Source organism: Heptranchias perlo, chromosome 10 (assembly GCF_035084215.1).
Source record: "Heptranchias perlo isolate sHepPer1 chromosome 10, sHepPer1.hap1, whole genome shotgun sequence".
NCBI lineage: Eukaryota > Metazoa > Chordata > Chondrichthyes > Hexanchiformes > Hexanchidae > Heptranchias > Heptranchias perlo.
Window position 1 is genome coordinate 6149583 of NC_090334.1, and position 17021 is coordinate 6166603.

At 42.5% G+C, this 17021-nt stretch overlaps 1 protein-coding gene across 4 annotated transcripts in view; it reads left to right on the forward strand.

Moving 5' to 3' along the window:
• The window catches only part of LOC137326256 (neutral alpha-glucosidase C-like), a 159656-nt gene that overhangs the window by 42949 nt on the left and 99686 nt on the right, over positions 1 to 17021 (forward strand). For all 4 annotated transcript variants that reach the window (XM_067991177.1, XM_067991178.1, XM_067991180.1 and 1 more), the window contains 2 exons: positions 4614 to 4799; positions 12809 to 12857. In XM_067991177.1, the coding sequence (XP_067847278.1) occupies positions 4614 to 4799; positions 12809 to 12857 (235 nt within the window). The remainder of the gene's footprint in view (positions 1 to 4613; positions 4800 to 12808; positions 12858 to 17021) is intronic.

Genomic DNA, 17021 nt, shown 5'->3' on the forward strand with positions numbered 1-17021 from the left:
TCATTCTCTGTCTCTCATCTTCTCCTGAAGAGGAAGTGCGCAAAAATGTAAGATTTTGCAACTATTGTAGGTAGGCACATGTCTGGAGTCTGGCATGTGACCATTGTACTCCAGATGTCACAGTTTTTTAAGAGGCAAAAGAATACTAAAAAAAATGAAGTAAAATCAGACATTGATGCCTTTTGGAAGGAAGAATGAGGAGAGGCAATATAAACTAAATGCTACAATTTAAGGGCGGTACAGGAACAGAGTGACCCGGAGGTTTACAGCACAAATCTTGAAGGTGGCAGGACAAGTCGATAAGGCTGTTAAAAAAGCATATGGGATCCTGGGCTTTATAAATGGAGGCATAGGAAGTTATGCTAAACCTTTATAAAACATTGGTTAGGCCTCAGCTGGAGTATTGTGTTCAATTCTGGGCACCACACTTTAGGAAGGATGTCAATGCCTTGAGAGGGTGCAGAAGAGGTTTACGAGAATGGTGCCAGAAATGAGGGACTTCAGTTATGTGGAGAGATTGGAGCAGCTGGGATTGTTCCCCTTAGGTAGAGAAGGTTAAGGGGAGATTTAATAAAGGTGTTAAAAATTATGAAGGGTTTTGATAGAGTAGGTAGAGAGAAACTGTTTCCACTGGCAGGTGGGTTGATAACCAGAGGACACAGATTTAAGATAATTGGCAAAAGAATCCGGGGGAGAGGATGAGAATTTTTTTTACGCTGTGAGTTGAGTTATGATCTGGAATGCGCTGCCTGAAAGGGTATTGGAAGCAGATTCAGTGATAACTTTCAAAAGGCAATTGGACATATACTTGAAAAGGAAAAATTTGCAGTGCTATGGGGAAAGAGCAGGGGAGTGGGACTAATTGGATAGCTCTTTCCAAGAGCTGGCACAGGCACGATGGGCTAAATGTCCACCTTCTGTGCTGTAAGATTGTATGACCTGCAGCCTGTAGTACGGAGGAAAACTGTTAAATGAATAATGATTTTGCTCGTAATTTTATTCACTTAACTGTTCTATTCTTTTATCCGTTTTAACTGTTGTTTCACATTTGGCAAGAGGCTAAAAATGGAATACATGGACTGCACCACTTAAGACATCCACATTTAAAGCAGGCAGTCGCTTATATCGGCCAAAAAGCGATAACCATCAACCATTTACATTAACGTCAATTTCAAAGTTGCCGGTTATAGCGTCTTAAGTGGTCCATTTATTTCAGGCAGAAACAGTTATGGATAACTGAAAGTCGATTTATGTCATTTGTTTCATCATGACAACAACAACAACTTGGATTTATATATTGCCTTTAACGTAGTAAAACGTCCCAAGGCACTTCGCAGGAGCATTATCCAACAAATTTTGACACCAAGCTACATAAAGAGATATTAGGAGAGGTGACCAAAAGCTTGGTCAAAGAGGTAGGTTTTAAGGAGCGTCTTATAGGAGGAGAGAGAGGCGGAGCGATTTAGGGAGTGAATTCCAGAACTTGGGCCTAGGCAGCTGAAGGCACGGCCCCCAGTGTTGGGGTGCCAGGGTTGTCCTGTGAGGAGAGATTGAGTAGAATGGGCCTATACTCTCTGGAGTTTAGAAGAATGAGAGGTGATCTCATTGAAATATATAACATTCTGAGGGGGCTTGACAGGGTAGATACTGAGAGGCTGTTTCCCCTGGCTGGAGAGTCTAGAACGAGGGGGCATAGTCTCAGGATAAGAGTTCGGCCATTTAGGACTGAGATGAGGAGGAATTTCTTCACCCAGAGGGTTGTGAATCTTTGGAATTCTCTACCCCAGAGGGCTGTGGATGCTCAGTTGTTGAGTATATTCAAGGATGAGATTGATAGATTTTTGGACTCTAAGGAATCAAGGGATATGGGGCTCGGGTGGGAAAGTGAAGTTGAGGTCGAAGATCAGCCATGATCTTATTGAATGGCGGAGCAGGCTCGAGGGGCCGTATGGACTACTGCTCCTATTTCTTATGTTCTTATGATGGAAATCAGGGATGCGCAAGAAGCCAGAATTGGAGGAGCGCAGAGACCTCAGAGAGTTGTAGGGCTGGAAGAGGTTACAGAGATAGGGAAGGTTGATGCCATAGAGGGATTTGAACACAAGGATGAGAATTTTATAATTTGAGACATTGCTGGACTGAGAGCCAATGTAGGTCAGCGAGCATGGGTAATTGGTGAACTGGACTTGGTGCGAGTTAGGATACGGGCAGCAGAGCTTTGTATGAGCTGAAGTTTACGGAAGGTGGAAGATGGCTGAAACTATCGCAATTGTTCCATCTTCGACCAGAGATGCCAGGAAATACGTGAAGTGAGTCTCACCGCTCACGGACTCCATCGATGGACTCCCATCATTGCTGAACGGGTTCTGAATAACTACCTGACCTCCAGCAAAGGCCGTGGATGAAACGACGCTCACCGCTACTGTTCCGTCGCTCTCTGTGCCAGGAGAGCATTGGAATAGTCGAATCTGGAGGTATGGATGAGTCTTTCAGCAGCCGATGGGCTGAGGCAGGGGCGTAGATGGGTGATATTACGGACGTGGAAGTAGGTGGTATTGGTGATGGAGAGGATGTGGGGTCTTTTCAATGTACAATATACACATTACAGTGCAGCACGACAAATCTTTTAAAAAAGGCTGTGATACACCAGACCGATTAGCGATTTCACGCTGAGTATCTGGGAAATTTACGGCCCATTCAGCATCGCAATTACTTTCACATTATCAGCAAGAGAAAGAACCTTCTTTAGAAGTGGCGTTACCACTGTTCACAGAGGCAGAGGGGGTTAAATTGGGACACAGCCACCTAAGATTTCAAAATAGGGTCCAAGATGCGTGTGCACATTTCCGACAGGTAGTGCACAGGACACCATCTTTGTAAAGGGGTTTGCCCCTTCCCATAATGGTCGGCATTGTCTCCTCCATGGGGGTTAAAACGAGCAGGCGTGCTTCTCATCCAGTTTCTTGCTGCTGCTTCCTGTTATGCGCCACCTTCTCCTACAAGAAAGAGGGAAGTGTGTCAGTGAGTGTCCTGCAATACGTTTGGGTGATGTGGCTGTCATGGTTGAATAGCTGCCAGTATGTGTTACCTGTGAGTTGTGGGTGTGAGACTTGAAACATTGCCATGTGTGTGAGGGTGAGGTAATGCATATGAATTGAAGGGTTAAGTACTGATTAATAGAGATTGTTGGTGGGTGGTGGGGTTGTAGTGAATTGAGCAGTGGTGATGCTAGTGGTGCAGTTGGCAGGATATGCCATTAGAAGATGGAACTCACCTTGACAATTAGTGTCAGATCATTAAATTTCTTCCTGCACTACATCCATGTCCTTGGAGCTATACTCCTGGCATTGACCTCCACCGCTACTTCCTCCCACTGCCTCATGAGCATTTGTCTTGAGGGCTTCCTGCCCTCATGCGGGTACAGGATGTCCCTCCTTCTTTCCACTTCCCGTACCAAGGCCTCCAGTGTATTATCAGAAAACCTTGGTGCATCCTCTGTCCCAGTCTTAGCTATTCCTCAAAGTATTACAGCATATAGTCAGTTTTCAAACGACTCCCACCACTCTTGCAGCCACAATGCACCTCCCCTTTAAGAAGTGCAGGCTGCCTTTAAGTAGTGCTAGCCACTCAAGATAATCGGGCCCCCTGCTGATGTGTGCAGCCAATGAACAGCGCAGATAATGCTGGCTGCACGCAGCAATCATGGAAATCAGCAGGCTGCGTGAATTTAAAGTGCTGCCTGCAGCACAACGAACGGGTGCGGGTTAAGCCCGTTTTCGGTGGTTATCCATTTTAACCCCATATAGTTTCTGTCAGTTTATTGTCAAAGGGTTTATGCGCTGTTAAAACGTGGTTAAGTTATAAGCATCACAAAGCTCGAGCCCTAGCACCTGATGAGACGATAAAGACTCTGAAACATCACTGAATTGGTTACCGGGTGATTTTCACACTTAGACAAAAATGTGAGTAAAAGGAGTTTAACATATTGATTGACAAAAAGGGCTTAACACATTGGCTTCAGTGAGGCAAAAAAAGCTTAAATGAATAAATGCAGACTTTTGCAGTTCATTTAAACATTTTATTCATTTCACAGCTATCAATGGAAAAGATAGAAAATGGATTTGTGCATGGAGATTATTCTCTTAAATGTTTTATTCTTTTATTAGTTATTTGTTTAAGTAGGATACTGTAGTTTGTGAGTACCTACAATCACTTGGATTTTCTCATTTAGCAGTCAAACTCACAACCATGGTCCAAACCCCAGCCCACCTTTGAGAAACACCATCAGCTAGTTATATTCTATCCTTTTCAGTGCCTTTACTTTAATGTTAGCAGGACAGAAGGAAGTGTTATGATGGCCAAAAATGGTATGCTCCTGCAATTAAATTGTGATTGTTATTCCTGGCAGATACAGGGAATGTTGTTTTTAAATGTTTGGGGCATTTTGCTACCTTTAAAGATACTATATAAATGCAATTTTTTGCTGCTGTTTCAGTGTGGTATCTATCTGTTTATGCTATTGGATGTAAAAATATTTGGCTTTTTCCTGAGCATGTCCAAGATGGGAAACAATATGTGCAACACTGCTTATTGCATTTCACTATGTTTTCCAGACTGACTCTAGTATCTAAGGATGGGCTTTCTGTAACACTGACCACTGTCGATGGAGGCACTCAGATACTAATTATAGCAAAGCCATTTCGAATGGACGTTCGGGATCAGGGCGAAATGTCCGTGAGTGTGAACTCTCTCGGCCTTTTATACTTTGAACATCTCCGCAAGAAGTCGCAATTTGAAGTGTAAGTTTTGAACACGCCAATCCATGGCCTGTAATGTACATCCCAATATCAGTACTGCCCTGGGACTTTTTACACTGATAGGAACATAGGAACAGGAGTGGGCCATTCAGCCCATCAAACCTGTTCTGCCATTCAGTTAGATGATGGCTGATCTGTATCTTAACTCCATTTACCGCCTTGGTTCTATATCCCTTAATATCCTTGCCTAACAAAAATCTGTCAGTCTGAGTTTGGAAATTTTTGATTGCCCCCCGCCCCGCCAGCCTCAATAGCTTTTTGGGGGAAAGTGTTCCAGATTTCCTCTACCCTTTGTGTGAAGAAGTGCTTTCTGACATCACCCCTGAACAGCCTGTCTCTAATTTTAAGGTTATGCCCCCTTGTTCTGGACTCCCCCTGTGGGGTGCTATGATGGTATAAAGAAAGCTGAACTGTGGGGATGGATCATGCACTGAGTTAGTGCACCTCTCGGATCAAATCCATTCCAGACTGATGGGATGAAAGTCTTCTCTTTTGATTGCTATTGTGAGAATGAGTTTGCCAGTCTCACTCCAGTTCAGTAGTGGGCATTTTTCTGAGGCTGAGCCAAGGTGTATTGTGGGGAAGAGTAGACGGTGTTTACTCTGAATCATCTGTGCTTTATGTGAACTATAAACTGGAGGGATGATGAGAAGGAGCCAGTTCAGCCTTATGTACCCCTAAACAGCATCACCGAAAAGAAGAAAGATAAGACTTTATATAGTGCTATTACAATTTTAGGCCTTTTCTACCTCTTTTACTCTAGATACTTCAGCTCCTATATTTTAGATTACTCTCATTGGTGAGTCTTAGCCCCCTACAGTCTTGAGAGTATCTTCTTCACAACTAATATGTATGTTTCTGATAGTGAGCCCAGGTTGATGAACAGAAGACCTTTCTGTTAATTATTTTAGTTGCAGTGTCTACCCTCTGCCTCTGCAGGAACTTTCTTCTGTCTTTCAAGAGCAATGGAGCATTCCAATATCAGGCCTTACTTTAGACTATAACTAACAAATGACTATTCAACAAAAGATGAACAAGTATTACCATAATACATATATATTTACAATGGATATACTAACTGATGTGAACAAATAACCAGTAAAAGGATGCAATATGTCCGCTAAACTGTTAGAATCATAGACTGGTTACAGCACAGAAGGAGGCCATTCGGCCCATCGAGCGGGTGGCGGCTCCTGTAAGAGTAATCTAGTTAGTCCCATTCCCTCGCTCTTTCCCCGCAGTCCTGCAAATTTTTTCCCTTCAAGTATTTATCCAATTCCTTTTTGAAAGCCACGTTTGAATCTGCTTCCACCACCGTTCCAGGCAGTGCATTCCAGGTCATAACTACTCGCTGCGTAAAAAAGTTTTTCCTCATGTCGCCTTTGGTTCTTTTGCCAATCACCTTAAATCTGTGTCCTTTGGTTCTTGACCCTTCTGCCAATGGGAAGAGTTTCTCTTTATTTACTTTATCTAAACCCTTCATGATTTTGAACACTTCTTCAAGCACCTTTTGAAAGTCATCATACACAATATCAACTGCATTGACCTCATAACCCTCTCTGTTACCTCATCAAAAAACTCAATCAAGTTAATTAAACACAATTTGCCTCTAACAAATCTATGTTGACTTATCTTTGTTAATTCACGTTTTTCCTTTTGTTCCGGATTATCGTTTCTAAAAGCTGCCCCACCACCGAGGTTAAACTGACTGGCCTGTAGTTGCTGGGTTTATCCGTACACCCTTTTTTGAACAAGGGTAAAACATTTGCAGTTGTCCAGTCCTCTGGCACCACGCCCATAACTAAGGAGGATTGGAAGATTATGGCCAGCACCTCTGCAATTTCCACCCTTACTTCCCTCAGCAACTTATGATGCATCCCATCTGAACCGGGTGACTTATCTACTTTAAGTACAGCCAGCCTTTCTAGTACCTCCTCTTTATCAATTTTTAGCCCGTCCAGTATCTCAGCAATTTTTTACTGTGACTTTGGCAGTATCTTCTTCCTTGATAAAGACAGATGCAAAGTACTCATTTAGTACCTCAGCCATGCCTTCCCTGTGCATATCTCCTTTTTGGTTCCTAATCACCGCCCCCCCTCCTCTTACTACCCATTTACTATTTATATGCCTATAGAAGAGTTTTGGATTCCCTTTTATGTTAGCCACAGTCTATTCTCATACTCTCTCTTGGCCCCTCTTATTTCCTTTTTCACTTCTCCTCTGTACTTTCTGTATTCAGCCTGGTTCTCACTTGTATTATCAACCTGACATCTGTCACATGTCCCCTTTTTCTGCTTCATCTTACTCTACCTCTTTCATCATCTAGGGAGCTCTGGCTTTGGTTTCCCTACCTTTCCCCCTCGTGGCAGTGTACCTAGACTATACCCGAACCATCTCCTCTTTAAAGGCTGCCCATTGTTCGATTACAGTTTTGCCTGCTAATCTTTGATTCCAATTTACCCAGGCCAGATCCGTCCTCAGCCCCTGAAATTGGCTCTCCAACAATTGAGTATTTTTACTTTAGACTGGTCCTTGTCCTTTTCATTGCTAATCTAAACCTTACGATACTATGATCGCTGTTCCCTAAATGTTCCCTCACTGACAGTTGCTCCACTTGGCCCATGTCATTCCCCAGAACCAGATCCAGCAATGCCTCCTTCCTTGTTGGGCCAGAAACGTACTGGTCAAGAAAGTTCTCCTGAACACACTTCATTGTCCTGACAAATATTTGCTGAGGACCCAGAATTCTTAATTCTTTCCTTTGGCTCCTTGCTAAAGAACCGTCTGTGGTTTCACCTCTCAGCATAGGTCTCATGCTGAATTATGCCTGACTCAGCTCGTCAAACCATCTTACACTAAGCAGTTCGGATAAAAATGAATTTAATTTACCAACTCTCGATTAGCTTATCCTCAAGCTACTGAGTGAGTGAATTAACTCTTTCTTGCCAAATCATCAAGGAAGGAGCCAAACCACAAGTCATGGACTAAACACTATTTGTTGGTTACAAATCACAACTTAAAGTTGAAGTTGGCTACACAAACGCTTAATAGACATGCATAAATGTGATCAGTGTTAAGTAGCAGTTGAATAGCAAGTCATTAATGGGCAGAGTTACTTAACAAAACGAGAAGCAGTTAAATGTATCACTGTAAATCAGCGCTAATAGTGTCTAGAGTCTGTGGTTATAAATTGGTGAGATTACTTTAAGAGTAATTCCCTAGATAGATGACCAGTTAACAGCTATAAATTGCCAATCTATCAAATAGTTCATGTCTACGTGTGTGATTAACAATGTTCAGAGCTTACAACCTCATGCTCACCAGCGCATGGTTGGGCCAACCTCCCTCCTCGCTGGGTTGCAGGCATTAGCTTCTGGAGTGTTGGGTTGATGAACCCCTTTGCGGCGGGGTTATCTGTTTCGCTTAGATCTTCGGTTCCAACTGAACCCACCTTACACAAGAGTGACGATATCGGAGCTGGCTTTCCCCCCACCTTTCTTGATCTCAGACTACCCGCAATTAATTAGCCTGCCTGTAACGGGCCAGTGTAGCTACAATTTAGCTTCTAACCTCTGTCACTGTTCTTAAAGTATACCTCTTGCCCCTGCTAAGTTAAAGTTCTTATAGAAGAATAGGGAAATAAAAGTCGTCTTTTGATTAGCACAGAGAGACTAAGAAAGACTGCTACTTATACCAAAGACAAAGAAATACTCTACTTCTGAATGACCCATGTATCAGAAGAACTTGCCTTTTTTTGTGTCAGTCATCCCTAACAAGTCAGTACTGAAACATGGATCTCCAGACAGGCCGGCTTCACTTTTACAACCTCCCCCTTACCTTACAGCCTTACTTTTCACAAAGGGACACACACAAATGTGAGGGTTTGTGACTTGTTTACGACTCACTAAGTGCTTCTTCCCTGGCTTGAGCCAGGTATAATTTACAACTTAATGGCTTAAGAGTCTGTATTCAATATTTGCAAGCGTCCATTAACTATTCATCTCCCAGCATTCAATTCAACAGCTGAACTCCATATTATATGGGCATCCTCAGATAGATTATAGGATATTTCCTTTATTCATCTCAAAGGCAACCTTTCGGGCAATTTTATGGGGCACCGTTTCTACATTGAACAGTTTGAATTAATTACCTTGAAAACAGCTTTCATGGATTCCTGGGTTTGAATAGCTGTTGGATACGTTCTAAAGTACATAGGGACATAGGAACAGGAGTAGGCCATTCAGCCAATCAAGCCTGTTCTGCCGTTCAATTAGATCATGACTGCTCTGTATCTTAACTCCATTTACCCGCCTTGGTTCCATATCCCTTAATTGGATATTCCAAAGCCATTTGATGAGATAAAGAATTGTCTGTTTATATAATATACACACACAAATGCTACATCAGTTACTGCTTTATGAAAATTCTACTTCCAGTAGTAAATCAATCATCAGTGTCAATTCTGCTGGAGCCTCAACTTGCAGTGTTTAGTTAGCTATTTTCTGCTTCTTAATACTTTTATAACTAAAATGAATGAGTTATGTGTTTGAGGTTAATCTGTGAGTATTTCCTTGCTTAGCTTACTGTTTGTACTGTATTATCATTAGAATTTGTGTTTTGGATCCCAAAAAATAGGCAGGTTGTACCTAACTGCTTATAAGGAGATGATGAGCAAATAATTTAATGCTTAATGCTTCTCCTGCTTCTGAATGAGCATGACAAAAACGGTATTGGTAACCGTACAACAAAATGTCCCACAGTGAACCACCCCCCCCCCCATCCCTTTTTGTCTAGGCCGCTTTTAAAATCAATCACGTTTATTTGGTAAGTAGAGGGAAAAGTGGTGCAAACCAGCTCTGGGCACCCGAGTATTTTCAGTGGCAGTGCATTTAGGCACATAGGATTCAGTAATGGGCCCTGATAATCACCAGTACTCAGTTAGTTTAGATCTTGGACCAAGGTCTGAGGTAGGGTCCAATATTTTGATGGAATTGGAGCTTAACTTGCTTAATTTCATAATGCTTAATGACAGGATTCGCTAGTCAGCTGGTGCATCTGCTTCTTTCAGAATACAAAATAGGCTGTTCATCTCTGGAGATATAGGGTGATGACCTCCAAGGGAGGCCTTTCATTACTCCCCAGTCAGCTGGACCACAAAACAGCAAGTATGTAGAAGCTGAATTACTGTCTGCTATCTTTAACAGATGTTTGCTCTGGGTGAATAACCTGGAGCCACTCTACACCTGGCCATGGATGAATGATGGGAATGTCACTTGGAAGTTTTCTATTCAAGGTGGCCCAGAGGAAGAGGCTGAGACTGTCTGATTCACATTACTTGAATTGTACATGCCTGAGTGGTGTTGGTAGATTTGCAGACATTTCTCTTCCACGGGGAGAAAAGTAAGAAGAACCAAAAAATGGCAAGAATTTGACTGTGACTCCATATTAATATAGAAAATAAGTGCTATAATGAAATTGGTAATTACTGTAGAATATAAAAGTGAGCTGGAATGCTGATTTCTATGACTAATATTTTGATAAACTATGTAAATATCTAATGAATAAAGGAATCAACTGACATAGCCAGCTACATTTCAGGTAGGAGTTTTACTTAAAAATAGAAATAGATTTTAAACCTGCACAAACTGGTTGGTCCCTCCACTCCACTGATATCCCAGTTCACATGCCTTTGCTTGCAGTTCTACTTTAGTTTCTTCAGTGTTAAATTCAACTTAACTGTTGTTTCCACTTGTGGGGGAGTCCAAAATTCGGAGTTGTACATATGATAGTCACTCATAAATTCAAAGGGAATTCAGGAGAAACTTCTTAACCCAGAGTGGTTAGAATGCAGAACTTGCTACCACACGGAGTAGTTGAGGTGAATAGCATAGATGTATTTAAGGGGCAGCCAGATAAACACATAAGGGAGAGAAAAGAATAGAAAGATATGCTGATAGGGTTAGAAGAGTAGGGAGGGAGGGGGCTCGTGGAGCATAAACACTGACATGGACCATTTGGGCTGAATGGCCTGTTTCTGTGCTGTAAATTCTATGTAGTACCCTTACCTAACAAAAATCTATCAATCTCAGTTTTAAAATTTTAAATTGACCTCCAGCCTTAACTGCTTTTTGGGGGCGAGAGCTCCAGATTTCCACTACCCTTTGTGTGAAGAAGTGCTTCCTGATTTCACTCCTGAACGACCTAGCTCTAATTTTAAGGTTATGCTCCCTTGTTCTGGATTCCCTTAAAGTAACTGGTAGTCATACACATAACTGAGAAAATCACACCATTTGTGTTTATTTGAATGTGGCATGGCTCCTCCCTCCAGCCTTCGAGCAAAATTTGTATGCATTAGGCCGATACATGGATTTTAACTACAACTGGTTTTTAAAATCCTTATGTTTTGTGAAACCTCCACCAAGTTAAAACAAGATGCAAAAACTTAATTTTTGTTACAAGTGCCTTATCACATTGTTGAAACATCTCAAAAGTGCTTCACAAAAGGAACTGTTTTTGGAGTTCAGTGACTTGTTACATAGAAAAACATGTCAGCCGTTCTGCATCAGCAATTTCCCTACTGCAACAATGAGATGATTTACTTTTTTGTTCATTGAGAGAGAAATGTTGACCACAACACCACTTTGGTCTTCTTCAAGCAAATAGGATACTGGTCTTATATATAAGTCACAAGACAATTTAGCATCCCCTCAGTACTGCACCAGCGACTCAGCCTAGATTATGTGCTCAAATCCTGGTGTGGGGCTTGAACCTACAACCTTCTGAGCCAGCGGTGAAAGCGTTACCAACTAAGTCGAGCTGACACTCTGGACAAAGCCACATGAACTACAGTTGCCCTAATAGCCCCTGGGATAAAAGTGTGTGGGGGGGAAATCAGCCAGGTTCCCTTTGTCAGTTGCTATCCAGTGACATCTGATGGAAAATGCAATGTTGTAGAATGAGGACAGGATTAGGTTCAGCTACGATATCTCTCCCCTCATCATTTGCACGCACTCTACCTAGGCTTATACATGAAGATGAGCCCTTCGATGAGTGCTGTGTTGGTTCAGCCACAATGAACTTGATTTATGTGCTTCTATTCTAGGTAAGATAAAAAGCCCGCTTGATTGGCACCCCATCCACCACCCTAAACATTCACTCCCTTCACCACCGGCGCACCGTGGCTGCAGTGTATTCCATCTACAGGATGCACTGCAGCAACTCGCCAAGACTTCTTTGACAGCACCTCCCAAACCCGTGACCTCTACCGCAAAGAAGGATAAGGGCAGCAGGCACATGGGAACAACACCACTTGCACATTCCCCTCCAAGTCACACACCATCCTGACTTGGAAATATATCGCCGTTCCTTCATCGTCGCCGGGTCAAATTCCTGGAACTCCCTACCTAACAGCACTGTGGGAGAACCGTCACCACACGGACTGCAGCGGTTCAAGAAGTCTCATCACCACCTTCTCAAGGACAGTTAGGAATGGGCAATAAATGCTGGCCTTGCCAGTGACGCCCACATCCCATGAATGAATAAAAAAAACTTGAAGGGAAAAAATTTGCAGGGCTACGGGGATAGGGCGGCGAAGTGGGGCTAGCTGGATTGCTCTTGCAGAGAGCTGGCACGGACTCGATGGGCCGTATAGTCTCTTTCCCTGCTGTAACCATTCTATGATTCCATGATTCTATGAAGTTACCTGACCAGGGATATTTGACGCTGTAGTTGAGTGCAAAGAGGGAATGTGTTCTTTATCTCACTGGCATCACTCTCTTCAATGAAAAGCAAACATGTTGAAAGCCAGGGGTTTTAGTTTACCGTGATTAATGCGTTTGTATTCATTTAAAAGGATATCGAGTATACTAAAATAGAGTACAAAGGAATTTTACACAGATACATTAACCAGTCCACTACCAGAAGCAATTAAATGCCTGAGTAAATTCGTCAATGAAAGTCAGATCTGCAATTTTTCTGTTTTATTCATACAGTAGAAACACAAGAGGAAGCAAAAGGAAGCGTGACACCGAGACCGAGAAGGTAACAGATCTATCTGGCTGCCTGGAAAACTGCCTCAGTGTTAGAAAGCGGAGAATGGTGGTAAAAGTGTCTGTCTCGTGAGTGGGAGTCCCCCAGGACTCTGACTTGGATCACCTGCTGTTTCAGCCTTTCCCAATGCAGTGGTCAAAGAAAGTTGGGAGAAAACTGTTTCGGAAGGTGCAGACCAGACTATGGGAAGGAGGAAACAAGAAACTGGCATTGGCAGCCATGTTCCTGTGTGCGAGATTTGGCAGTGATGCCAGTGGACTTCTGAGATTGCTTTGCGAATAAATTGCTTAGAGTGGATTTTGGACTGGACAATCAAGTATTGGAGGGGGCTGAAATTTCTAAAACACAAACCAGACAAAATGTTTTTTTCCATGTACTTCTGTGTCTCCTAATGCGGAGGCATGAATAGTTAAGATTTTCAATGAATTTTCATTATCGGCAAAGCAAATTTTGCCACTGCTCTCCCCGCTCCACCACCTGTCCATTTTAGATGTTGAGGGAAGTTTGCAACCTTGCAATAGGCCTCCAGCACCCCAGAGTCTGGGCGCACTGACTTATTTGGGTGTTTTTGTTTTCCAAAAGGATGTTGGTTCCAGCAAACGGGCACACAGTGCTGGCATCCCCATTACAATAATGAACCCGTTGAATTGTGATCCCAGAATTAGAGGAGACAAACACAAAATTAACAAGCCTCAAGTCAGACTAAAGATTAGAAGATCTTGCAATAGGCCTCCGGCACCCTAGAATCTGGGTGCACTGACTGACTTTGGGTGCTATGGTAATGTATTTGTGTTAAGTTAAAAGGTTAGGGAGTATACTAAAACAGAGTACAAAAGAATTTGTACAGGGTACCCCTAAATAGTAGGTATGTGGAGCAGACTGCCAGGCAGAGCAGTTAAAGCTGTGCCAATTGCTTTGACACAAAACAAAAAGAAAGATCAAAAGAGAAAATTCTGCAAATACATAGCTGAGTCGGTATCCAAAAGAGAAAAGACAAGTCAATGTTATGGGTGAGACCCTTCATCAGATTTGGGATGAAGAGGTTCCAATATTAACCTACCTTCTCTTTCAGGTGCTGATTAACTTGCTGTGTATTTCTAGCATTTTATGTTTTTACTTCTTTCTAATAACGACCCAGATGAATATATGGCCAAAAATGGGACTGAGGGTTGTAATGATAAATATGGATGTAGATCAGTACATGGTCTGTTCAGTACTGTAATTTATCTCCTGCTGGGACTATGGGAATGTCCTATTAACTATGTCTTACCGTCAGTAGCATTCCTCAGTAATAATTCCTCTGTGTCAGCCTTGGCTCAGTGCTAGCACTTTCGCCTCTGACTCAGAAGGTCATGCATTCAAACCCTTCACCAAGACTTAAGCACATAATCAGGGAGTGCTGCATAATCAGAGGTGGGCGAGAAGGTGGCAGATGGAGCATAATGTGGGGAAATGTGAGGTTATTTGTTTTGGTAGGAAGAATAGAAAAGCAGAATATTTTTTAAATGGTGAGAAACTATTAAATGTTGGTGGTCGGAGGGATTTGGGTGTCCTTGAACACGAAACACAGAAAGTTAACATGCAGGTACAGCATGCAATAAAGAAGGCAAATGGTATGTTGGCCTTTATTGCAAGGGGGTTGGAGTACAAGAGTAAGGAAATCTTACTGCAGGTATACAGGACTTTGGTGAGACCACACCTGGAGTACTGAGTACTGTGTACAGTTTTGGTCTCTTTACCTAAGAAGGATATACTTGCCTTAGAGGCAGTGCAACGAAGGTTCACTAAATTGATTCCTGGGATGAGAGGGTTCTCCTATGAGGAGAGATTGAGTAGAAATGGGCCTATTCTCTCTGGAGTTTAGAAGAACGAGAGGTGGTCTCATTAAAATGTATAAGATTCTGAGAGGGCTTGACAGGGTAGCTGCTGAGAAGCTGTTTCCCCTGGCTGGAGAGTCTAGAACTAGGGGGCATAGTCACAGGATAAGGGGTCGGCCATTTAGGACTGAGATGAAGAGAAATTTCTTCACTCAGAGGGTTGTGAATCTTTGGAATTCTCTACCCCAGAGGGCTGTGGATGCTCAGTTGTTGAGCATATTCAAGGCGGAGATCGATAGATTTTTGGACTCTTAAGGGAATCAAGGGATATAGGGATCAGGTGAGAAGGTGGAGTTGAGGTCAAAAATCAGCCATCATCTTATTGAATGGCGGAGCAGGCTCGAGGGGCCTTATGGCCTACTCCTGCTCCTATTTATCTTATGTTCTTATATACTGTCTTTTGGACGAGATGATGGCCCAGAATTTTCTGGCAAAATAACGGCGAGTTTAATGGCACTTGCCGTTATTAACGTGCAAATCAACCATTATTTGCAGATTGCCATAAATTGCTGGACGCTCTGCTGTTAGCCTTGTGAAAACAGCAGCTCTCCGTCAACCTCCCCGTTATTTTAAAACACTTGCTGGATTTCCACATTAAACTTGAATTAAACTCGCCACAGAAAGTTAGGGCTAGTACTAAGCAACTTAAATACCTTTTTAACGATATGATAATTATTAATGCAATACCAATTAACCTCTCCAGCCCAGAAAGGGAACAATTTAAACTGTTGAGTCTCATTCTTGCAAGTAGTAAATTCTTCTTAGAGATTTAAAAATTTTAAATTTAATTTTTTTTTCTTACTTTTCCTTTCTGTCTCTTTTTTCTTTCTCTTATCATAGTACCATAGTATGGTACAGCACAGAAGGAGGCCATTCGACCCAGTGTGCCTGTGGCAGCTCTTTGAAAGAGCCATCCAATTAGTTGCACTCCCCTGCTCTTTCCCCATAGCCCTGTAAATTTTTTCCTTTCAAGTATTTATCTAATTCCCTTTGCCAATTTTTCTTTCCCTATATATACCTTATATTTTTATTTCTCTATATATACCTGATTTGAATTCACCCTCCTTCTCCGTCATTCCTCTGTTTCTTCCTCAATCCTTAAATCTCATTGGTTAAGGAGATAGACTGTTAGTCCCGCCATTCACTAAGGTGCCCTGTTGCCCTGGACACGCCATTATCATCTCGCACTTCCAGTAACTTACAGGGCAAAAATTTTTCGAGCTGAAGGGTGAGGGAAAAAGTCTAACTAATGGGGCACGCTGCATGATGCCTCACTCCAGCAAATTCTGGGCCATTAAACCAAGACCCTGTGTGCCCTCTCAGGTGGATGTAAAAGAACCCATGGCACTAGTTGAAGAAGAGCAGGGGAGTTCTCCCAATGTCCTGGCCAGCGTTTATTCCTCAACCAGTATCACTAAAACAGATTATTGCTGTTTGTGATACCAGCAAATTGGCTGCTGTGTTTTAATAACAGTGACTACTTCTCAAAAGTATTTCATTAGCTGTGAAGCACGTCGGCACGTGTGGAGGTTGTGAAAGGCGCCATGTAAATGCAAATTCTTTTTTATTGCTCCTTTACTGAGATCAACGAACTCAGCACTGACCAGAGATGAATGTTTTAGTTTCTGGTCGTAATGGCTCAGTTACTTTCTCTTCTTTACTTACTGAGTCTTCAGGGGAAGCTCGTGAAGATAGCTATTAATTGCTTTATCTCAGTATAAAGGTGCAATTTCCAAAAAGCTGAGCTTCTGAATATCTGAGGAGCCAGACTGCAGCTTCAGACTTTGCTTTCCCACTATTACAACCAGGACAAGAGGAGAACACAGTCAGCAGTGGGCATAAGGAAACCAGGGCTAAGTGCTTGGAGCTTACTCAGTCCTCTCCATACCATTAATGCAGTGGTTTTTCCACCACTGCTCGGAACAGTGCCTCCTCCATACCTGTGGAGAGTTGGGGGTGGAAAAGAATTGTTCAAACCTACACGGGTGCCAAAGTGTCACACAGGCAGCAACTTGCACAACTGTTACGTTTTTAAATGTTAAACTCAACCCCTCCTCCCACAAGCTTTCCACAGCTATAGGGAGATACTGTGTCAGTAAAACGATTGGATTACTAATAAGGGCAAGAGCGAGGGGGCTTCAGATGGGTGACAGTGATGTTTTCTGGCTGCAGCTTCGGCTCTTAAAAGCCTATACCATATACACCATAATCAAAGAGGTGAAATGTTGCATTTTTCACTGTAGTTACTGACACATGGGAAACCATGAGAATGCATGGC